At 45.4% G+C, this 24821-nt stretch overlaps 1 protein-coding gene across 5 annotated transcripts in view; it reads left to right on the forward strand.

Moving 5' to 3' along the window:
* Nucleotides 1–24168, forward strand: part of PAK6 (p21 (RAC1) activated kinase 6) — a 38681-nt gene extending 14513 nt beyond the window's left edge. For 3 of the 5 annotated variants that reach the window (XM_077179747.1, XM_077179748.1, XM_077179749.1), the window contains 8 exons: nt 7254–7462; nt 11356–11958; nt 15096–15587; nt 15830–15963; nt 18636–18762; nt 18948–19073; nt 19745–19879; nt 22134–24168. In XM_077179747.1, coding sequence (XP_077035862.1) covers nt 7254–7462; nt 11356–11958; nt 15096–15587; nt 15830–15963; nt 18636–18762; nt 18948–19073; nt 19745–19879; nt 22134–22301 — 1994 coding nt within the window. In that variant the 3' untranslated portion in view covers nt 22302–24168. Of the gene's footprint in view, nt 1–3525; nt 3718–7253; nt 7463–11355; nt 11959–15095; nt 15588–15829; nt 15964–18635; nt 18763–18947; nt 19074–19744; nt 19880–22133 lie in introns of all 5 variants that reach the window. The other 2 variants (XM_077179752.1, XM_077179751.1) reach the window with 2 other exon arrangements.
* Nucleotides 24169–24821: the final 653 nt, after the last annotated feature.

A 24821-nucleotide genomic window follows, 5' to 3' on the forward strand; every position in this document is an offset into this window, starting at 1 on the left:
AGAGGGCTGTGTGAACACTCACAGTTGTGGCAAACAGAGCAGGATAACTGATATTCCCTGGGAGAAGACTTGTCTGTTGTAATTTAAATTTGCATCTCAGTGTTGGCAGCAGTGAGCAGGAAGGCACTGAGAGTCAGGCAGGCTGTGGGGTTAAGCAAATCGGTCCTTCCATGTTTTGGGGGGCACTGCCTGGGCTGGAGTTTTCCCATCAGTTATCCTGTGGGGACAACACAAGCAAACTGTCTTGCAGGCTGCTGACAGCAATTAAATATATTTGTATCTCTCTTTGGGAGAACATGATGAGCATAACTAGGGACTGAGATGGTTAAATGTTGGCTGGAAGGAAGTTTAACTCTTGCATCTCTATACTTGGGTCATCTGGGGAATTGCTAGGGTGTCTCTGTCAGCCCTTTGCTGTGCTACTGGAGTGATGGTGTATGGTGATCCAGGATGGTGGTCACCAGTGCCTCTGCTGGGACAGGTCTGCTTGTGAGAACCCAGCCCTGCTCCCTGAGTGTGTGACTCTTCCTGCATACAGTAAAATCTGTGCTGTGCCCATTTACACATGGAGCTGCAGCTTCCCTCTTGTAGCCCCGTGTGCCAGAGGCAGCTGGGTCTGTGAGCAGTGCAAGAGCGCGCTGAGCTTCCAGGGCTCACATGGAGCTGCAGGATGTGGTGCCCAGTGTTGCAGCCCAGTGCCTTGGCTCCTTCCCCTGCCATGTGACCTCACATGCCAGATGTGGCCCCTTGGCTTGTCCCAATGTAACCTCTTGTCTGATATGCGAGATGTTGCTATTCATGTGGATTTTTGGAGACAGGGCCTTAAACGTTCTTATTCTAATCTCAGTAGTACTTTTATGCTGGTTTTGAATGGATCTGTCACACAAGACAGTGAAGAGTGAAGCCCTTGAATCCTTCAAGCCCTGTCTTGAAGCTCTGTGGTCCTTTGGATTAACAGCAAAATACAGCAACCTGGTTTTAACCCTGATGCATCCTTCATAGCAAAATAATGTGGGGAAGTCCATGTGGGACAATGCAGCTGCTCTTTGGACAGAGGTCAGGGAGGGGATGTGGGTGTGAGGTGAGTGTCAGAGGCGCAGCACAGCATGGCTTGGTATAGCCAGAACAGGACATGAGCCACATGAATCACATAAGAGGTGGGGGAGAAGGGTTGGCATTGTTGTGGCTTTGGTCTCAGCCTGGTGACCTGCAGCACACGTCCTGCTGGCTCTGCGTGCCAAGGACACGGTGAGTGATCTGCCTTCCCTGGTGCTGCAGCAGCGTTTGGTGGCTGTACCCTCTCACACACTGAGCTCAAGGGGGAGAGGCTGGTAATGAAGGCACTGCAGCTGAGGTTTGGGTGTGATTTCTGTCTGTGCTGCTTAGTTCTGTCAAGGCTTCTGGACCTACATGTTGAGATCAAACCTGTGGTCAGAGCATGTCTTGGCCTCCACTGGGGCCCTGCACCCATGTTTTCCATCCAAGCCAGGGTGTGTTGGGCCTGGATCTGGCCTTGATATAAAAAGCAGCCAGGAGACATACCTCGAAGATGTTGTAGATCTGCTCATCTAGACATAGGTGGGAAGAAACAGGGCTAGTAATGTTTTTTGTCTCATCTGCAAATGAGGATAATAATTCCCTTTCCTCACCTTTAGTCTGTTTAGATGAAACCTCTAGAGGGTGGGGCCTGACTTCAGAGACAGGCACAATGGGATGGTGACTTCAGCTGGGATTTCTAGGGGACTGTAAATAATGGAAAACTTTGTTATTTGTTAAGGGATAAAGCCCATTAGCATTTGGTACATGCCTGTGCTGGTTTTGTAAAGTTCAAGAGGTCTTTTCTTTGCAAGTGCTTTTATATATGTCTCAGAATGAATTTGGTATAATATAACTAAAACACATCTAAAAGTATGTAACCCAGCAGCGTCCCAAACAAGCTGAGCAAATAGGCGTTCACTGGGATTTAGTCCTAATTTATGAGCAAGGAAATGGAGCAGAGGAGAGAGAGGCAGCACCTTCAGACCCTGCTCAGTGGAGGCATGGCCAAAAATGTCAAGCCAGTTGTGCTGTTCTTCTCATTCCTCAGAAATAAACCCACCAATATAACAAATATGTCTTTCCCTAAGCTTATTTCTAATGTAATATTAATCTGTGCTCTCGTGTGTGTTTGGGCAGGATTTAGAGCATTACATCAGTTTGCTGTGCTGTTGCTTTGCTCCAACATGCAGCTTTGCCATGGGGGGCTGGTGAGGGAGAAAGGAATAGAAGGAAAGGACTTGCAATGAGGAAAGGGATAGCACAGCTAGGAAATATTCACTCTTCCTTTAGGAGGAAAAAAATACTTCAACCAATATTTCTAAAACTAGAATTGCAGAAAAATGTAGAAGGTATCAGGGCAGTGCTCTTAGATCCCATTTCAGATTTTGGACCGTTTGGCTTTTCTTTTTCCCTTTCACTGACCCTTGTTGCCATTCCCCGCTGTGTGAAGTCACGTTCGAGTTTGTCAGCTCTTCAGGGACCTAACTTGTCATTTCCCTTTATTTGCAAACTGCTGTGATAGTTTATGGCTTGTTATAAATACTAAGAGTGTTGGAAACCTCAGGAAGGCAAACATGAGTATTTTAGAAGGTATGGGATGCAGTGAAATTCCATGTGTGCATATTCACACATACATTTGTGTGAACACATGCATATGACATGCATGGATAATGGCCTAGTTAACTTGTAATCCATTTCAAATGCAGCACATGACAGTGACCTGAGTAGCAGAGTATGGAAATACATTTTTCCTTTTAATTGGTGTGTTCTCTGGGATCTTCATCTTCTCACTGCAAACACAATCTGCATATTGCAGTTCCTCAGGTCCTGTAGGAAGAGTTCTCCGTCTCTCTCTCTCCTCTTGGAGCTGGCCAGAGCAGTTTGGCAGATCAGCTGTGGGAGGACTTGGAAATGATGGGAATGGCTTTCTTGAGCCCAGGGACCAAGCGTTATCTCTCGTCCGGGGCAGGAGGAATGTAGGGAACTGCATCGAGATCTGCGATAGCGACGCAATGAGCTGATGAGCGAGTTCAGTGCTGCAGCAAGGAGGGGGAGGGAGAGCTTATTTTTAACTGGAAACTGCACAAGTGAGACTGAAGTAGCTCTGTGCTGCCGTGCTATCATCAAGTGCATGTGTGAGTGAGGGAGGGTATGAGCACGGCTCCGTACGGCGCGGTGTCCTAGTGGAACGTGTGGCTGGACATGAGCAGGGTGGAGGCAGGTCGGGTGAAAAGGCAGTGCATGCTGCTGCCTTTGTCTGGGCGTTGGAACGAGCCACTCCTGATAACATTTATCTACTTCTTTTTTTTTTTTTTCTTCCCCCTCCGGGTGATGTTGCTTCTTTTCTGTGCCCTCCTCCTCGGGTTGCCTGTCTCCCAACCATTTCTCTCTCCCTTACTAACACTCATTCCCCTTCCATCCTTAATCTTCCCACCCCCTCCTCTCATCTGAGGCTGACCCCTCTCTCTTCTTGCCCCTCCTTCCCAGCTGATCCCTCCCCCTGCTCTGGATCTGCTGGCTGTGGGATTTTTTCTCGTGCTCACTGGCAGATGTGACAGCTTTTGGAACTGTATCATCCAGGAACAGCTATATCTGGAGTTGAAAAACCTAACGTGGTTTCCCAGGCAGCAGGAATGGATCGCTGAGAGAATTTCAATCTCCGACTGCTTTTGTCTTGTGGTAGTGACTTTTATTATTTATGTTTGTGACATTTCTTACAGTACAGTTGTCAGCACTGAATGAAAGACTAAAGTCTAGTAGATTATTATAAAATCAGTGTCACAGTATTTGTGTTGTTGTATTAAAGGGATGCTGTCTATGTTTAAATACAGGTTTGGCTTGATTTACAAAATCTTATATGCATAAAATGTTCTTATGAATTTTTTACTGACTTAGAAAAGGCCTGGTTTATGTGTTTTATTTAACAATAAATATTCTTTAGCTGGGCATTGGAAATGCAAGTAAATAGGTCTTGCATGAAAACCACAAAGTGAAAGGAGACTGGTTAAATACAGACCTCCTCAATGAGATGCAAAACCTACCAAGATTATTAGAATTCATTGGATTTCAAATAACTATTTTTAGTGCATGTATTTCATTTGATCCTAATGCAGTTTACCTTTAAACCACCTGTCTGATCTCTTTATAATCAGGGATTGATGCTGACCATGTAGAGCAAATGCCACTGGATGCCCAGGGGTGTGTTGTATTTGGAGCTGATTACATTTTGTTGTTTTTAAGCTGTCTGTTTTAAGCCAATAAGGCAGATGCAGGCCATGCCAGCCAGTCACTTAAAACTGACCAGGAACTCAGTAAGTGCTCCTTTCTGGGTTTTGGAAACATGCTTTTGGCTATGGGATCCAGCTGTAGTCCACATGTTGATTGTCAGGGATAGGGATTTTATGTAAATATACAAATGTAGTGTTGTGTTTATGCTTCTGCAAGCAGAGATGGTGAAGTAGAGCCACTGTTCTGGTTGGGGCCAAAATATCACCTGGGCTTTAAAATTTTGCATTTTGAAATACTTAAGCCAGAATCATTCTTGTTATGAGGAAATCAGGAAATGGTTCAGAAAACCATTGATGCTACAAGTGCTAATGATTGTGGCATTTGTAACACCCTGTTTTACAGGACCCTTTGCCACATGAAGCACTAAAAGGCAAACTTAAGACTGTCTGCTGTGCCCTGGGTATCCTCTCATTGTGAAGCTGTGAGAGTAGGAGCAGAAGAGGTACTAGTTGAAATAGTAAGATCCCTGGGGTTGCTGTGGCTGGGTTTAAGGTGGATCAAGGAGCTGTCATAACTCACATATAGTCAAGGATTCAGAACTGAACCACTTGCTGTGATACTACAGAGATGCACCCTGCTTTCCTTGGAGGCTCTCAAGCTCCTCAGCAGCTCCAGCTGTTGATTTGAGCGCTACTAACACCATGAGCTATTAGAGTATCTTTCCTTTCTGGGATTGTCTGCACTTTTTTTTTCCTTAAAGAATTGCCCTCTGACTTTAGTCTTGATTATTAGTTAATAAGCAGCACCTAAGGGGCCTGAGAGATGAATCACTTTGTTTGAGGAGCTGCAATACAGACCTGGAGCACAGACACCCTTCCCATAAGCTCTCCATTAAGATCTATTTGGGTTTTCATTGGAGCTTGTTCTAAGCAAAGATTATTCTGGCTGAAAATCTCTTATGGGCAGAGCAGTTGCTTCCAGCCTCTTTTGTAAGCTTTTTGGTTTTTTTCTTTTCTTTCCTAACCTTTTGTTTTCTTCTTCACCTGTGAGGTATCTTTAGTAGGCTGTTGAAATGGACAGTGTGTGTGAAGTTGGTGTTTCACCAAGGATGGATTGCATGAATGGGGGATTAGATGGAACAAAGTCCTTCTCTGCCATACAAACACTTCCTATCCCTGTGACTGCAGGGTCATTGTAACCAAACTGGGAGCCATTGTGTATTGGATTTTCAATCCAATCCCAGTCTAGCACCAGGGAGCCAAGTCATTGTTCAGGTGGTGGCTGCACTTTGCTCCCTAAACAAGTTTAGAGTGGGACAATCTGGGAAATGTTTGACATAGATTTCACTGGGATGTGCTGATTTTGGAGACTGGTGTCCTCCAGAAGTGTGTTCATGTCTACACTGCAGTGGGTTATCTCTCTATGCGGTCTGTCTCTCTGACCCTTGTAAATATTTACTCAGCACAAATAGTTGGAAGCTGAGGTCCTGTACAGGGGAAGAGTGACTGCTGCAAAGTTGAAGATTAAGTGGCAAAAATCCTAAGCCTGATGTCAGGGAAGAGAGGGCATCCATGGCTGTAAGCAGTGTTAGTGAGAGGCAAATGCCAATAGAAATGTTGTCTTTGGGAAAGGAAGAGCATATAAATATTGTTATTTTTGTTTATTGGCAGATGTTAATTGCTTTAAAAAACCTGTGCAGCTTTTTCCTAAAGCAGTAAATAGAGTCAAAGAACATTTCAGGGGAAAAGGGACCTTGAAAGGTGCAGCCCAACCCCCCTGCTCAAGGCAGGGTCAGCTTGGAGGGTCAGGCTGGATTACTCAGGGCTTCGGCTTTGAGAGCAAACCCCTGAGGATGGAGCCTGCCCAGCCTGTCTGGGCAGGCTGCTGCTCCAATGTTGGACTCTCCTGGTCACAGGAAAGCTTTTCCTTCTATGCTGTTGGGACCACTCCTGTTTTGATTTATGCCTGTCTGTCTCTCACTCCCACCAGTCCCCACTGTGAAAAACCTGGCTCTCCATAAAAAATCTCCTTACCTCACCCTATCTTCCCTATCTGGTTTTTGTGAAGAGGTTGTGTCAATCCACTGCAGTCCTTCAGCTTTGCCACGTCTTGTCTGCATGCACAACTCTGGTTCTTCCTTTTCTTTCATATCTTCCCAATTTCAGAAAGGTCCAATCTCTGAGCTTTCTGTCCAAGTATCTTTTTTGGTTATAAATTTGTTTATAAATTCTTAATTCAGATTTTGAAGTCTCCTGTGTTTGGGTATATTTCAGTGTTAGGTGCTTTTGGCTTGTTGCACTTGCACTGGCTGTTCACACAAGCTGTCTCTCTCAAGCCCCCAAGGGAAAAGAATCTTAGTTTTTAATTTTAGCTTCTTCAGCTACCTGCTGACAGAGTTTGATTTCCACCTACCACCTCCTCCCTCCCTCCCTCCCGAGCCCTCTGTCTAAGCAAGAAAAACTGAGATCCAGAGTCAGTCTCTGGCAGCTCTTCCTTTGGCAACAGCTCTGCTGTCTTTAAATGGGAACCAAGTAGCTATTACTTAGTTGGAGTAAGTAAGTGGGAAGACAACCTGAACCCTGTTCACAGCCACCTTAAATTTCAGGCTTGTGGTGGAATCAATGCTGTTTAACTGGGTGGATTTCAAAGCCATTTAATGTAGGTATAAGCAGGTAAAATATAAATATGTATCTCTTAATTACTTTTTAAATAGTTTTATCAGGCAATATGAATTTGTAGAAATAAGGGAAGTCACTAGAAATCCCATCTGAGCCACGAACCTGCAAGATGGCCTTGGGCAAAATCATTGCTCTCTTAGTGCCTGTTTCCTCATCTATAAAAGCAGGTGATCAACTCCTGATAAAGTGCTTTTCACTGGAAAATGTTCTCAATACAACATAATTAACTCATAGAATTGATACCTGATTTTACTGCTTGGGCACTTCAGCCCTAGACAGGCACTGACTGTGTTGCCTTCTCCCCCTCAGGCATCATGTTCCGGAAGAAGAAGAAGAAACGCCCGGAGATCTCGGCCCCGCAGAACTTTGAGCACCGTGTCCACACCTCATTTGACCCAAAGGAGGGCAAATTTGTGGGCCTGCCACCTCAATGGCAGAATATTCTGGACACGCTGAGGCGCCCCAAGCCAGTGGTAGACCCTTCAAGAATCACAAGGATGCAGCTCCAGCCTATGAAGGTGAGGGAGGCAGACAGTTCTTTCCTGTTACTCAGGGAGCTGCCTCCAAGTTGAGGCACTTCTTCTGGTGCCCCATAAATGGGACTAAGGGTGGTATCTGTATGGAATTCAGTGGATAGCAGGCTTTGATAGCCCAAGGTGATAGTAACTTCATCAGGAATAAGGTCAGTAGGATCTTGACCTGTTGCTGTTGAAATAACCAGCTGGCTGCCTGTCACAGTGATGGGGACCTGTGAAAGCTCCTATGGTAGCTGACAGGACCCAGGATGCATTCAGCTGTTGTACAGGGAAGCCAAGAGAAGAATTTGTGGAGAGACCAGTTTTAGAAGGCTTGTCATTCTTGTGGGTGAGCAAATTTGGCTGGTAATTAAGTTACCAGGGAAGCCTAAGTGGGAGAGAGAGCAATGTAGCACTGCCTTGCTGTTCATGGACAAGTGAGGAACACAAGGACTAAACTAGGGTATGGGCTAAAAGGGTTAATAAACCAGCATTTTAATGGAAAGTGGGACATAGTAATGGAACCATGTCCTTCAGTAAGGAAAAAGAAGTGATTCCTGTAGATGGGTGGGTTTAGATGGCTACTGGTACTGGCATCTGGAGACTGCGTAAGTGACAGCAGGAACATGCTGTGGGAAAAGGCAACTTCATGGTGACCTCTCAGGAAAGGAAATGAAAGATGGTGACAGAAATATTGTGCTTAAAATCTTGCTTGCTTGGGAGAAGTTTTTGTTCCCAGTTAAAAAAAAAAAAAAAAAACCAAAACAAAAAACCCTGCAGGGGCCTAAAAACTGGAAGGTGTGCTGTAAAACCGAGATGTTGCTACTTGGGTTTTAGGAGGGATATAAAAAAGAGTTGACTATCTGATGAATATATTTAGCTTTTTGTGTACAGGTGCTTAAAGCATGGGGAATAAAGAGGACTATATTTGGTATAATGTAAGCTTTGGTACATAATCAAACCTACAAATGAAATGGCTCATCAGGATCTTGGAGCAGAATGCTGGTTTATAAAGGAAAAACTTGCTTAGGAAGAATAGGTGGGGAAAAAAAAGACAGGAGGTATTGCCTGGTGTCCTGAATGTGCTTTGAGGTTCAAAATATAGTAGAGGATAGGAGCACAATCCAGAGGAGAGATAAAATGTGTAATAAGAGACCAACTTGGTTAGATCAGGAGCTCTGTAATGAGCTTAAACTGCGGGAGGATTGCTCAGAAGGGTGGAAACTAGGTCAAGTTATAAAGGGCAAAGAGAAAAGAAATTCATGTAGGAGCAAAACTGGAAGGGCAATGCACAAAAAGAGATGTTATTCTCAAAGAACATAAAGGGCACTGAGGACACGTCATGAGGGCAATGAGGAGGAGAAGAAGGATGAAGGAAAGAATTTGTTCACTGCGGGTTTTGGAAGAAAGTTAACAGATGATACCGAGAATTCCTAAGTGTTTAATGATTTTTCTCTGGTCTTCATTAAGTGTGATCAGTGGGCTGACAATTAGCATGAGGATGAAGGGATGAGAATGCAGACCAGAATAAGAAAAGAACAGGAACAGAAATGAGACTTAGCTAAGAAGTTGCATATTTTCAAGTCAGCTGGGCCTAATGAAATTCAAGGAATTGCAGATCAGTCAGAATAATTTCTATCCCCAGAAAGAGACTGGAACAAATAAGCAAGTAATCTATTTGCAACCACTTCCAAGGAGATAGCAGGGTAATAGCTGGCAGCCAGTATGGATTTATCAAGAAAAGAATCACGTCAAGCAACCCAATTTTCATTAATCACAGGGTAGGGGGCTTTGGGTCAGGGAGAAGTGATAGCACTCCCCTGTATCTTGACTTCAGGGAGCCTCTGGGCACTGCGCCGATGGTGTTTCCAGAGCAAGCCAAGTTTCCTCAAGTATTAGGCCATGGATACTCAAAAAATAGCGAGGCATCACTGTTGAAACAGAAATGTGTGTGAAGAGATTTCCTGCAGTTTGCCCTGAGCCTTATTCTGGTCAGGACTTTCATGTCTGACTTACTAAACCCGAGGATGGTAAAAGCTGAAAGGAGGTGCAAATCCTTTAGAGAACAAGGACAGAATACCCAACAGGCTTTAAAAAACTAAAGAATCATCTTAAACTAACACTGTTTTTCCCAGTAATTCCAAATGCAAGCACTCTCATGGACTGCATAACAAAGCTGACTGTTTCTGGTAAACTCCATTTGAATTAACTCTGATTTGATGATACCAATCAATTAGATTTTTTTTTTTTCAAGTGCTAGTTGGCCAAGCCCTTGTATATAGTCCTGGATTAAATTATCATAGTAGTTCCTGGGTTTGTGTGTAGCTTATAAAAAGGTGCTTTTCTTATTAGAATTTCTCAGTTTTGGTCAGTAAGGCATGAGCTATGTAAGAGCACTCCATATCCATTTGGCTCAAATTTGGATGTTTCCTCATTAATCTGATGCAATGCTTAAACACAGCAGCAAAGCAAGATTAACTCACATCTTCCCTGTCTGCTGGGGCTAGGTCTGACTTCATGGGAGTGCCCTGAGTCTAATTCTAGGGAGTTTTAGCTAGAAGGGGAGAAGAGCACTGCAGGGGATTTTCTGGAGAGGCCATAGCATGTTGTTGGAGGCTTCTTATTTTGAGAATACCCATGTCTTTCTGGAATTACTTTTGTCCATTTTGGACAAAAAGTTCATGTCCCCAGCAGATTGTTCTGTGACAGCAGCTGGGCTGTGGAGGAAGGGGGGTGTGTGTGGTGAGAGAGTAGGAGTGAAGACCAGAATTTCCAGCTGCAGCTGGTGTGTGTGCCATGGAGTGAGTTGAGTTGTCCTTTCTTCACCCTGTTGAACAAAAATGTTCTGCCTTTCGTTCTCAGATGCTGAGCAAACCAGGTGCTCGTTTGTGCACTGTGGTGGTGTTCTGTTGAAATTACTGGAGCTACTGTGTTGCACCAGCTAAGTATTAGTCTCAATGTAATTAATTCAGCATGTTTAGAAGATCCCTGGAGCTCAGTTAGCAAACAGAAGATTGCTGTCACTCCAGGGAAGGACTTTCCTCAAGCAGAGGTTCAGGAAAGTGTAGGAGTGATCCTGTGCTGCGAATTTCTGTGGAGAAATGAAACATTTTGGTTCCCAGCACTAGAAAAGCTTCTGTAAGCTTTTCAGTTCCAGAAAAAAACAAGGTAGAACACTACCTAATATACCAACAGCTTCAAGTGTCCTACTGTACAGAGCTGGTGCCTGTTTGGATGGAAGCCTTGTTCTTCAGTGTTTGCTTACAAGGCAGTTGTGAGCTGCTGTGACCCTTTGTTCATCATTTTTAATTATAATAGCTTGGCAGAGTAGAGCAGGGAGGCAGAGTTGGAACAGCACAGTCTGCAGTGGTCAGGATTGGGATGTATTAGCAGAAATTGTAGAGAAGCAGACTGAGGGACGCTGATTACAATGCTATTGAGAGTGCTTCAGGGGAGAGATGAACCTTGTGTTGGCACAGCAAAGGTGAGTTTTGCAAATGGAGCTTGCAGCATGCTGGATCTTCTGAGAACTAATATTTCAGGAGCTTGGTGAGTGCATTAGTGATGTATGTAGTGTCACACAGTTTCAGCACAAGAAAGCCAGGAGTGTTGAAATATCCCGGTTTTGCTCTAACATAGTCTTTTAGAATGTGAGTACAACAGCAGAATTGACTGTTCTGGCTGACAGCACTGCTGCTCTGACAGCGGGATGTAACCCAAGGACTTTTATTTTCCCTCAGTAAAGGACATTGAAACAAAAGACAAAAATTGGTAATTTTTCCTGAGTTCCTTGAGTTTTCTTTGGCTATATGTACAAAATCTAACCTTTGACAAGACAAATTGAGCCTTGATTCTTACAACTCTGACTTGTTTCTCACCTTCCCTGTGTTTCCCAGACCGTGGTGCGGGGCAGCACTGTGGAAGTGGAAGGCTACATCTCTGGGTTGCTCAACGACATCCAGAAGCTTTCTGCCATCAGCTCGAACACTCTGAGAGGCAGAAGCCCCACCAGCAGGAGGAGAGCCCAGTCCCTCGGGCTCCTGGGAGATGAGAGACCCCCAGACATGTACCTTCAGAGTCCTGAAGGAGACTGGGCAGAAAAGTATGGGAACTACCTCAACTGCAATGGTGGGTCCAAGGTGGCCCGGAGGCAGACCATGTGGCCGGATTACAAACCCCGCCTGGAAGGGCAGTCTCATCCCAACGGCATGGTGACAAAAGCCCACTCCCTGGGGCCCTCGGAGTTCCAGGGCGCCGATGGCAGCTGTCTGCAGCGCTCCTCTGGGCTGCAGCACGTGCCCACTGTGCCAGGGGAGAGCGACACGGCCATGAAGAGCCCAGAAGAGGGCTGGCTTCAGCGCCAGCCCAGCGCCAGACCCTCGGGGGAGGGCAGCCCCAACTCCAAGTCACGGGAGAACAGCCTGAAGAGGAGGCTCTTGCGCAGCGTGTTCCCCTCGTCCAGCACCTCAAACAAGCCGGGCCCTCCCCTGCAGATCAAGGTAAGAGTTATTCACTGGACTGCAGTGTTGACTTTACAGTTCCAGAGGTTACATATGCAGCCAATTTAATTGCAAACATCGGGTAACCATCTGTTCTTGTTATGATTAATGTTGGAATCAAAATAGTCCTGAACAGAGGAAATGTGTGGTCCGCCTGAGCTCCACGAGATGCTGCAAGGCACAGCTCAGGATGGCAGCCAGATCTCCAGCAGAAGGTTTGGCGGAGCTGCAGGAGCGTGGGCTGGGAAGGACGAGGGGTCTTAGTCACTACCTTCTGTGAGGTAAAGGCATAACTGCAATGCCATTCTGCTGGCCCCAAAAAGCCTTTGCCATTTGGGAAATTGCCACGATTTGCATTAGCAGTGTATTCTTCTGCCTGTGTAAACCAGAACTAACTTGGGGGGAGTGTGTTGGTTATAGCTCTATCTGCCAGGCCACTATAGCAGCAGGGTTTGCAGCAGCACCCACGGTGCTGTCACACAGGAAGTCAGACTGTTGGATTTTGTTAAGGGTGGGACAGCTCATAGCTACAGCTCCCCCAGGAAAGCTGTCCTGAATGGATGACTCATTTCTTGTTAAACTGAAAATCTCTGGTTCCTGGTAGTGGATAGGAAATGCAGCCATTGCTTCTTTTCCGTTCTGGGCTGACCCAGCATCTGTCTTCTGTGCATGGCTTCAAAACTGATGCTGGGCCTGGATGATTCCCAACAGCTGTGAACTGGGAGGATGATGACAGGAACCACTGTCCAAACCGACCTGACTGTTCTGAAGGGTGTTGCAGGGAGGAGATGTCTCCAGTCCAGTTTCTTGCAGTTTGTGTAAGGATCCAGGCTCAAGGCTTTGGGCACAGTGGGTTTCCTTTCCAAGGGAGAGGATTTTGAAAGATTGCAGTCCTTGTGTAACACAAACTGCACTTATTGCTGTCTCAGTGACTCTGGGCTGATTTAAACTGCTTCGAGGCCTGTCCCCTGAGTACCTAGAACTGGCTACTTCTCTCTTCCCCAGAGTACCTTTGCCATGTTCAGCACTTCCAGGAGCAGGATCAGAAGTTGCCAGCCAAGTGAATGTGCTTGGGAGTGTGTGAACTCCAGCTGTTTGTCAGAGGAGAGGAATAGGGAAGACCTTTAGGACTAATCTATCTCCCTACTCCAGTGAGGGATCTGTGCCATTGTTTTTTATCTAAGATGTTCTTACCAGCCTCTGATGATGAAAACCTGGGTCTCCTGCTCAAATGGAGCTGATGATGTGTAAGAAATGTGTAATTGCAGATTAAAGGAACAGTAATATAACTGAATCATGGAATTCCAGACTGGTTTGGGCTGGAAGAGACCTCAGTGTCCATCGGGTTCCACCCCCTGCCATGGGCAGGGACACCTTCCACTAGACCAGGCTGCTCCAGCCTGGTCTTGAACACTTCCAGAGATGGAGCACCCACCACTTGGCTGGGTAGCTGGCTGAAATGAAAAGGTGGTGCCTTGAAAAGCACCATGGTAAGTTTGAATGCACCTTCCTTATGAGGGGAAGGAGTGGTAGAACCAGTGACACCTCAAAATGTCCCAAGACAGAGAAGATGTACATGGGGACTGTCAGATTACAGGAGCAGGAAATAAGACTTATGTGTGCTCAAGCAAACATGTGTGAGCTTGCATGCATGTTGTGTGCCCTTCTGCATGCTCTGGGTTATGTAAAACGTGGTTTTTTTCCTCTCTCCTGAGACAAAACAAGATTTGGGAAGTAAATTCTGTGTTGCTGTGAGCGTGTCAGCACAGGACTGCAGGGGTGGAGCTGGTGTACGGGGAGGAAGGAGCTCCTGACAGGCAGTTGTGTTTGTGCTGTGCCCTGATGCTGCTAAATCGTGTTTTCCAGGGCCTCTCTGTGTGTGAGGCTTATGCAGATTCTGCTCTTGACAAAAATCCTTGATTAAAACCCAAAGTGCATAGAATTAAATCCTACACAATTATTCCCTGTCTGAGACAGGGAAAATGAGTGCTCTTGTAAAAAATTCTCGATTGGCAGTTTTCAGTTCCCATGCCCATATTATTAACTTTATTAATAATCTCTCTGAATTGTGAGAGAGAGAAAGCTTTTTGCTTTGAAGTTTCTGTTTTGCCCTATAATATAAATGATGGGTTTGCTCTTTCTGAAGTTGCTTCTTTGACAGATCTACTATTATTTTGCATATATTTATATACATATACTATGTATATTTTACATATACATATGTACGTATATAATGTATTTTGTACCTCACCTGCTAAATGTTGATTTTAATTAATCAACATTTCCAGGGTGAGTATTAGCACGACAATGTTTATCCTTCCTGGCATGGGAATGCATATCCTGAAGCCACATTCCCACAGGCTGTGATCTTACTACATCTCCTACACTAAATAGGGTTGGGCCTGCTTGTCATTTGAGTGGGAGGTCTCCAAAAACCTTGAGCATTGCTAATCCAAATTCACTGCAGGTCAGTTTTAAGCCAGCAAGGGGGCAGGTGGCTCTGTGTAGCAGGAGTCTTATGTTGGCTGCCTCCAGCTGTCCTGGTGCCTGGTGCTTTTCCCAAGTGGAGAGCTAATTCCATGCTTGATCGACAGGAATGCTCTGCAGGTACCAGTGGAAAGTGCAGAGAGTGTTTTCAGTCGGCAGAGTGTAATTACCCAAAGGGAATTAGGCCAAGACTTCAAAGTGATTTACAGCCTTGGCATGAATCCCCTTTCCTTTTATACAAAGGAAGATCAGAGGCATGGAGGGATAAAGGATTTTCAAATTCTCTGCAGCACAGGTTGCCCCTGATTTTTGGTGGCAAGGTTGGAATGCTTTTTAGCAGCTGGAGTTTTTTTTCTGTGGGTTTTGTGCCTTGGTGGTTTTTTTAAGCATGTTCCCTTAAAACTGCCTCAGTTTGGAGGCTGCTAAAGCGTAGCACCCATTCCCGAAGGGATTCTTGAAGATCTTGCATCTAAGGAGATCTTCATCCAAGCCATGTGTTGGACAGACCTGGAGACAAGAACCTGAAGCTCTTGACTCCAGTCTGCTCCAAGGTGTGCTAGGTCAGAGTGGGATGACACAGAACTGATTTCTCACCTCTCTGATTGTTAATCCAACCATCACTTTGTTTTTCCTCTTTGTTCTTCTTGAAGCCTAATGCTTTCTTCAAGCCCCAGCAGTGGGGTTCCCCCCACAGCCCTGCAGCCAAAGCCCAGTCTCTCCCCCCGGACCAACCTGCCTCCGAGTTCCCCAGGATGATCTCCGAAGCTGGGACCCCCCAGAAGTCCCCAACAGCAGAGAAGGCTGTGGCAGTGCCACCAGGCCGGCCCTCCCCAGCAGGGTCCCCCAGGAACAGGCAGACCCAGACCAGTTCCAGCAACCTCCACCTGCCCCAGGACTCTGCTGGGAAGGGGCAGCCAGCCAGTGAGGACCCTGTGGTTGTGACTCATGAGCAGTTCAAAGCTGCCCTCAGGATGGTTGTGGACCAGGGAGATCCCAGGGCACTGCTGGAAAATTACATCAAGATTGGGGAAGGCTCGACAGGAATTGTGTGCATCGCTCGGGAGAAGCACTCGGGGCGCCAGGTGGCTGTGAAAATGATGGACCTGAGGAAGCAGCAGCGCCGGGAGCTCCTCTTCAATGAGGTGAGAGTGCTGGAGACAGTGGGATTCTGCTGTCCTCATTGGAACCATCAGTGTGGCAAAAGGAAGGGAAGAGCAGGATCATCTTCCTTTTTAGTAGTGTTATGCTCATACCAAGAACAGCTGTTGCTGGGGCATGGAGGCTCTGCACTGTTGTTGCAGGATTGTGTGTGCTCACTTGGCTGGATAAGATGAAGTGTGGTGAGTGATTTTGTGGTGGTCACTTGTCCACTGTGGTTTTACAGGTGGTGATAATGAGGGACTATCAACATGTCAACGTCGTGGAGATGTACAAGAGCTACCTTGTGGGAGAAGAGCTCTGGGTGCTGATGGAGTTCCTGCAGGGAGGAGCCCTCACAGACATCGTGTCTCAGATCAGGTATAAAGCAAACTCCCAGACATCGATATGGGAGAGCAAGGACAGCAGAGTGGAGATTTCTGGGACAAATTGGTTCCCTCAGAGATCTTGTGTTTGCAGTGCCCTGAAACTACTGCAGTTTATAACTGTTATCAATTTTGAATATGTGGTAATACTTCTGATGTAGAAGGGACTAATTTAAAGTACTGAGCCCTTTAGATACCCACTAGTCATCTCCATGATGACCTTCCCTGTAAAACACAGTACTTACATAAAGTGTTTACTATATCTGTGGAATCCTGGCCAGGGACTTCATTGAATAAGTATTAAAGAAATAGTTTTCAGTGGTGCAACCTTAGCCACAAATTCAACCTCACTAACTCCTCTGGAGAAGTGCAGCAGAGCCTTGAGATCTGGACTCCTTCCCAAATTTCATTGCCTAAAGATAGCAACTACTGGACACTCTCCTAAATTTGTTTCCTTATCTATACTGCTTCATATTCAATAGTACCCAAAGCATTTCTGTAGGGCAAATAAGTTGTTCTCAGATGGCCTCTGGTCCCTCTCAGAAGGTGTTCTGCTGATGCAGTTATGGTGATTGTGTCTTACCCATGACTCTGGAGCACCCTCCTCCTGCTTCAGAGCGGTCCTGCAAGGCTGGAAGTTGGGACAGGGAATGCCAGTGGAATGACTGACCAAGAAGGTCCGTAGGATGAGAGTTTCTTTTTGGAAGATTCAGGATCTTAACTGGATTACAGTTAGGCAGTATTGATAGCACTAATTGTATTCAGTTTTTAAAAAACCATAGTATACCTTTAGTTCACATATGTGCTTGGCCTAGGTCCTGTGGTGGGGTTAAGGCATGTATCTTACTCTGCTTGGTGGATTTAAGGCATGTATCTTGCTCTGTTGGGTTCTGAGTTTTGGAAGTACAATTTTGAGAGGCATCCAGAGCCACATTGTCCTCTGTAGCCTCCACAACCCCACTTGGAAGGAGTGCCCTGGAGACACTTACCTGGGCAAGCCCTTCCAGAATTGAGTTCAGAGGCATCTCAGGGTCTGCAAGCCAACATTTAATTCTGAGGAGTGCTCAGTTACAGCTTACAGGGCCAATGAAACTCTTGTAGCTCTTGGCTAGTACTGAATTGCAGATAAAAAGCGATGAAGAGGTTTATGAAGAGTCTGTGTATTTATATCCACCAGTGAGACCTCAGCCCAGATTTGTTTAAAGAAGCTTCCTTTAAACCTGTTAGTGAATGCTTTTTTTTTTTTACCTCATGATGGAAGAAGGATCTGTTACAACCATAACATTTATCAGAAGTAAGCTGCAAACCTTTATCGGTTTTTCCCAGGAAGGAAAATGCCATCATTGCAGTCATTAAACTTTTGCTGAGGGGAATGAATGATTTACATCTCCAGGAGTGAGGTAATCCTCCAGTAATCTGTTTTACACTATGCAGTCACTTGACTGAAACCAAATTCCATACATGACAGGGGGAAAGTGCACTTCTTGTGATCTTTGGGAACCCCAGGGCTTTCAGGTGGGTTAGCTCAGGCACTGTGAAAGGAAAAGCACTGTTCCTAAAGGCATTGGGTTCTGTGCTGGGAAGTGCCACAGGTAGCCTTTGTCCCTCTCCCTTTTCAGATTAAATCTTAAAGGCAGAAGTAGCCCCCTGACATCTCTCAGATTTGGTTGCCATCAGTGTAGCACAGTGCAGCTACAACCTTGTAGCTGTCCTGGTTAGGAAGAATAAGGTGTAGGATGCCAAACAAGCAGCACAAGTGTAGATTTCTCAGCTGATGGTATAGGAATTGTTACAGGTTTAGATGGTACTGTTCACTGCACAGTTCTGCCTTCTGAGTGGTCTCTTCTCCTTAGGCTCACTTGCAGATCCAAATTTCAGGAGGTTTCATTTCTGTCCTCAACCAGGGGTTGTTCAGAACAACTGCTAGAAACAGGCTGAGAATCCACAGTACTCAAATTGGTACTTCAGCTATTCTTTGCAATAATTTACTTCTAGCATTAGTCAGTGTAAACATGCAGAGCTGTCACTGTCCCCAGGTACAGGAGAGAACTTTCATTTCTACCATTTTCACTTGATTGTGAAGGTTTCTATATTGCTATTCTAAACAGCAGCAGCTTCTAAAGAGGAGCTTCTTGGGGCTCATATTCCATGTGCTAACAGTGGTAGAAATCAGTAGTGCCTTCCCTGCTTCTAGCCTGTGCTATCTTTAGTTAGGTGTGAGTGTACCCCAAGTGTCTGCAAACACCTAAAGGATCCCTGTATTCGCCGTCAAATTATGCATTTGGATGTTTTGTGGATACAGTTGCACAATAAGCTTTGTGAATAATGTCTTTACTGTGTTTGCTTAAAAAAAGCTGTCTCACCAGTTACTGCAGCACCTTGGCATCAAGCAGCACTGCTGCCTGTCAGAACTGCTTGAAACAGCATCTTGCAGAATGAATTTAGGTACAGAACTCCAAGTGCAATTTCTTGGTATTAAACCTATGAAAACTTGAAAATTGTCAACCATTAAGTAAAAAATGTTTTCCTCAGTAACAGACATGGAAGAATGGTGGAAGTGAGATGGTGATTGTCAGAGGGAACCAAAGTGTCTACGTTTAAACCCCTGTGTCCCTGTGAAGGAGCACTGTGCTCTGCACATTTTAAGTGCCCTGTCTGTGATTGCAGGCTGAACGAGGAGCAGATTGCCACAGTGTGTGAGTCGGTGCTGCAGGCTCTGTCCTATCTCCACTCTCAGGGGGTCATTCACCGAGACATCAAGAGCGACTCCATTCTTCTGACGTTGGATGGCAGGGTGTGTTTCCTCAGACAAATTGTTTGCTGTCTTCTGCTGCTGCAGCAGCTTCTGTCTCTTAATTCCTTTCTGTTCCCCATCCCTTGTTTTCCCCTTTTACTCTCTTTGTCATCTTTATCTGGGGCATTTCCCTCTGTGTTGTTTAAGGCTTATTTTTAAGGTTGGGTGCTTTTCTCTTTGTACAGGTCAAGCTCTCTGATTTTGGCTTCTGTGCTCAGATCAGTAAAGATGTACCTAAAAGAAAATCCCTGGTGGGTACTCCTTATTGGATGGCTCCAGAAGTCATTGCAAGGATACCATACACCACGGAGGTAAGGGACCACCTCCCTAATAGCAGGAGAGCAAGTAATAGTCTGAAGTGTCACAGGAAAATAACTATTGGCTTTTCTAGGAAGTCTCTAGATTCTATTTAGAAGATAAACCCAACTATGACTACAGCTTTGATGGTGATAACATCAATATTTCCTAAATCAGTAGAAAACCAGATTGTTCTGCTTCTAGGAACAAGGCATCAACTTCTTCTATTTTTACACCTAAAGCTTGGCCTAGACTTGTGTCTGCTGTGGACCAATGCGAGCAAGGAGCAGCCTGTGACATTATAGGGATCAGTAAATCAATTCCATAAAGGTGGTGGAGGGGGGGAGATGTGAGCTCTGAGAGGCTCACCTCAGGGGAAGCAGACATGGGAACTCTGGAGTTCTGGGCAGGTGGCAGCAGACTGATTAGTTTTGTTTACCAACCAGGCAGGTTCAAGCAGTTACTTGCACACCTTTACATGTTGCAACACCAGCATGGCTCAGTTCTGGGTGCAAAATTGACTTTGTTAAACTTCTGTAAGGAGCCCAAAAGCATTAAGGACATCAATGTGGGGGACTCTCAGTACCATTTGTCATGGGAGGGGTGTTGTGGTCTTTGTGAAAGCAGCAAAACAAAGACCTGCTCCTCTGGAGTGTGTGTATTGATATGACATTGTCTCCCACAGGTGGATATCTGGTCCCTGGGGATCATGGTCATAGAGATGGTAGATGGAGAACCCCCCTACTTCAGTGATTCTCCAGTCCAGGCAATGAAGAGACTCCGTGACAGCCCTCCTCCCAAACTGAAAAACTTCCACAGGGTGAGCATGCTGCCAAACACTTGTAAGCCTGATGGTTATCATGGGCAAATATCCATATCAGCTGTTCCCAGTACAGCTGGCTGTGGAAATGGTCTTGCTAGGACATGTTTCTTGGGGAACAGCTTTGGCCTCGGGGTCTTAGTGGCTGCAAGCTGCTGCTGACAGCTGGTGGCTGCTTTAGGAAACAGCCCTGGCAGTGTGAAGGCACCTGGGCATAAATGGAGAGTGCAGGTCAGAGCTGCTTCAGGTGGACCCAGCAGTTCCTAGCTTACTGATGTTGATTGAGTAGCTTATCTTCCAGGGAAGGGAGCAGGAGGATCCCTGCTCATGAGAGTTTTCAGCTTTGTGGCCTTCAGGACTACAAAGGATGCATTATGGTCAGAGCAGGTGAGCTCAGGACAGATGCAAACTCATGGAGACACTGCAGCAGCTCCGAAGATGAACTTGGCTCCATGGTTTCTTAGGAAAAAGTAGCAGTGACATAAGAAATAGTGATCACCTTTCCGTGCCCGCTTAAAGAAGTCTTCCTTTCATTCCATGCCCAGCCTCTGAGATCAAACAGCTTCTGCAGCATCCTGAGCTACCCAGCCTTTCCAATTAATCAGAGAATCTGCAGCTGCTAAAACTGAATTATTTAAGAGAGTAGACTGCTGAACTAACAGCACACATTCCAACATCAACAGCTGTTCTTTCCTTTTTGCCTTAGCAACACTAATGAAAATTTCACGGTCACATTCTGGACCTGGTGCTTGTTCTCCTTGGCAGTGTAAAGCCATCCTGGTCTGGGTCACACCTTGCTTGATGACATGGGCATGCCACAGGCTGTGACAGCCAGAGCTGGTTACGGTTTTGCTCTGCTCCACTTTGTACTGGGAAGCAGACAGGCTTCCAGCAGACCAATTTACAGGCTGGTGGGCATCCTCCCCAGTGTCCTGCTGGAGTACAGCTCCAGCTGTGGATCCAGCCTTCCATTCTGGTGCCCATTCATGGCTCACTGTGGTCGGTGACTGCAGTTCTGGGGGCAGCAGGTTAAAGGGATGTGACCTAGGATAATCCCTGCTGCATTGCTAAAGCATGGGCAGATTTATAGACAGGGATACAGGCTGGACCCTGGTACTCGTCCTGAGCTGTGTGGTGCCTTCTCCAGCAATGTCAAGTGAAGTCATCCAAAGCACTCCTGAGATGAGCAATATCTCAATGTAAACAGTATTTCAGGATCTACTAAAGGAACCAGAGCTGGGAAAATGCCCCCAGTCTAAATTGGATCTAATTATCAGTTTTACAATAAATAAATATATGCCAAGATAATTTTTTAATTCCATTTTAATGATGCAGAGGATTAAAACCAGTCAGAGATGTGCAGGGTCATGAAGTGATGCCTGGGGCTGCCTACTACCAGGCTTTTACACCTCTTCCAAAGGACAAACCTGTGAGGTCATTCAGCTTTTTGGTACTGGTGCTGCAGCTTCTTCATCTTCTTGTACCATTAGCATGAGGGTTTTTCAGGCTCTCAGAACCTAGGGGAGAAGTGTCGCTATAGGACACGAAAGAACACAAGCACACGCCGCTGTGCTCAAGGTGAAGATAAAAGGGAAGTTTATTTTCTGACTCTAACATTTATAGTTTTCCAAAAGTGACAGTGGATTGGAGGGTGACAGTGCCACCTCTCCAATGACACTGGACAAACTAACCGTCTATGAACTTTCTCCTCTTCTATAAAGGAATGCAAAACAATGAACTATCTACAGAAAGTGTGTGAGAAAGTTTGCTACAAAAATGTCAACACTAGAAGGCTTGAAAAATCTTAAAAAAATCAGGGCGACAGAGAGCTCTATTTAACTACCTTTCCATAATCTGTGACCAGTAAAAGAATGGATTGATGCCCCCTTCCCACTCATGTGCTGTGCCCAGGTAGCAGGAGTCCTGCAGAGTTTTTGAGCTAAAATCCAGGAAAGTTTAAGTAACAAAATGGGAAGCAGAAGTAATTCAAATGGAAGGATGTGGCAGGTAGTCTTAGTTTAATTGACTGTATCCCATTCAAAAGAAAACAGCCCAAGTGTTGTGCCTAGCAGTGACAGAAAGTTATGTCCATAGCATAAAAAGCATGTGACCTGCATCACATTGCTGGAAAAACAGGGATACAGACTGGGAATGTGCAGGATCCTTTCAGCCACACCCACCTTGGCAGCCTGGTGTTGCATGAGCTGTGCCTGGTCCCTTTGCAGGGTTGACTCAGTTGGTTGCTTTTTCACAGACCTCCCCAGTTCTGAGAGACTTCTTGGAGAGGATGTTGACACGGGATCCATTGGAAAGAGCAACAGCACAAGAACTTCTGGATCACCCCTTTTTGCTCCAGACAGGACTTCCAGAGTGCTTGGTGCCCCTTATCCAACAGTACAGGAAGCGCACCTCCACCTGCTGACTTTATATGAGGGGAAACTCTAGGGAAAAGGAATGTTTATAAAAGAAATATATAGAAAAAATTAAGAGCCCAGGCAGTCTCAACCTGTGAATGGTGCTTGGAACTTGCCAGTGATTGTTTTGGAGGACAAATGTGAATCCTGTCCATGCATCCTCAGCCTCCTGTGGCTTCTTTGCTGAAGACAATCAATACAGACTGGATCTGAGTGAGACCAAGTCTGTCTCAAGGATAAAGCGGGTATTCCATGGCTTGCGGATCACTGCTGCTGAAGGATGGCGTTCGAAAGCGGAGTCTGAAGTTGTGTTTCTGAATGTCTGTGGGTTTCTGCACACCCAGGCTGCTGACTACTGAGCTGGAACAATATTTCCCACTTAGAAATGTGATCTTTGTTTCCTTCATTGTGCACTGGAGCCATGAGCTGACTCACTTTGGGGCACAGACCCCTTTAAACTGTCAATGCACAAAGACTTTTTTTTTTTTTCCTCTGAGACCTTTTCACAGATTATTTTAATTTCCCTTGGTTAAATATGGACCTAGAAACCTGCACACACTTCCTTAGGGAGCAGATGTGATATGTATATATTTGTTTCTAAGTGGCTCTCTTGCATCAACATGCTTCTCTTTTGCTGCAGAATGTGTATGGTTTAGTGGTCAATCTTGAATCCATTTCATGATTTTAAACTTTTGGAGGGGGAAACCCTTGGATATGGTCCTCAAAGTGGACTCTATGAAGACCAGGTGCTCTTATCACCAGGATCTTATGGTTAAAAATTCACCATTTGCAACACCTTGTGTGCTGGTTGGAATGTGAACAGCATGCTCCTGTGGCTTGCTTTCCCAGTCCTCTCTCTCTGGAGAGGCTGAGAAGTGCTGCCCTGGGGCAGTTACTGGGTAGCATTTTGGGGATGCGGTAGGAGACCAAATGTAAATATTTGAGCTATCCTGCACATCCCAGGATTGATTTTTGTGTTTGTGTGCTGCTGTCTGGCTATTGGTCTGCCCTTCCCTGTCAGCCCTTTAATCTGGAAGGTTTCTGGTTGTCTAAACAGCTCTTTCAGTTATTTTGACGTAGTTTTAGGTATTTTGTATGCTGCACTCTCTGATCAGTGAGATCCTCAAGGTAATTGGACTCTAGCTTGGGATTAACATTGTACAGTGATGGTGTGTGTTGTTGTGAGGTCTCAAGAATATATTTGTAGATGTGGAGCTGGGATCTTGTTTTGAAACTCCAGATACCAAGATTTTGGACTTTTAGTTATTCTCAGGACAGTCCTGCTGTCTCAGAAACTGACCTCAGAACTGCATTTTCTTCAGAAGATGTTCATAACCTCTGTCCTCTGCTATTTGCTCCAGCTACAGATCCTGCTTCAAAATTGAAGCCATGGTTGATTACTTGAAGTAATTTGGGATGGAATTCATCTGTACTGCTGCCAGCCATCAGAGGGTGGGCACCCAGTCTGCAGAATGTGTAGGTTGGCTCTGTAGCCCATGGGGAGAGGAACACCCCTGGGGGAACAACTCCAGAGGTGGTTCATCCCCTTGGTTCAGACATCTGCTGAAGGACAAAATCACTCTCTCTCTCTCACCCATGGCAGGTAGAGAGGTCATAGGGGGTTTCTGTAAACTGGATGTCTAAGTTTGGGCCAATGGAGTTGGTTGAAATTAATTCATTAAGCTCCTCCTTAGCTGCACTGGAAAATTTTTGATGTAAAATGTTTCTGTATTCCAGATATATTGCTTTTTTAATGCAAAAAAAGCAGGGCTTGGAAAAGATTTATAATTTGAAACAAACAGTCCTGCTCGTCTTTAGTTGTGAATCCTTTGCACTTGTGTTTTAAATTAAAGTAGTTCTTGATTTATTCATAAACCTGTTAAAGTGTTGAGATGCTTAAAAATGTGTCTATAGTTCAGAGATCCAAGTGTGAACCTTGGAGTCTGCTCTAACTTCCCTGTTCTGTGGCTATATGGCTTCTAAAACAAGAGGAGACTGGGGCAGGAGCCTGGATCCTGAGTCCTGAAACAAAGGCTTCTGGGAGACAGGGATGACAGGTTTAGCATTTAACGCCATTTTATACTTTAGCCCAAATCTAACTAAACACAGTGAGGGAAGGTCCTGGAAAAATTGCCTTCAAGTATCTTATAAAATTTTAAAATCTCATTACCATATTTCTGAGGAATGCAGAAAGGATCCATCTTCCTGTGCAGTGTAGAATTAAATTCCTGCTTATTATGTTTCTCTCTTTGCAGTTCATGCACGGCCCAGCACCAATTAACTGCTCCATTACTTAGATGAATGTGGAATCAAACATAAATCCTAAGATAAACCTAGATTAGCTGAGAGATTGAAGCTCCGTCTCCAGAGCTGACAGCTCCTTCCCCAGGAACCAGGCAGCCAGGCAGGAGAATGAGGATGCAGAGCAGGTTTGGAATTTGTATTGCAGTAGTGTTCAGGTCGGGATTTCATGTATGCTTGGTGACATCTGATTGTACAGCAAGGTGTAGCCTCTTCTCCGACAAGCT

The sequence above is a fragment of the Agelaius phoeniceus genome, chromosome 6 (assembly GCF_051311805.1).
Source record: "Agelaius phoeniceus isolate bAgePho1 chromosome 6, bAgePho1.hap1, whole genome shotgun sequence".
Classification (NCBI taxonomy): domain Eukaryota; kingdom Metazoa; phylum Chordata; class Aves; order Passeriformes; family Icteridae; genus Agelaius; species Agelaius phoeniceus.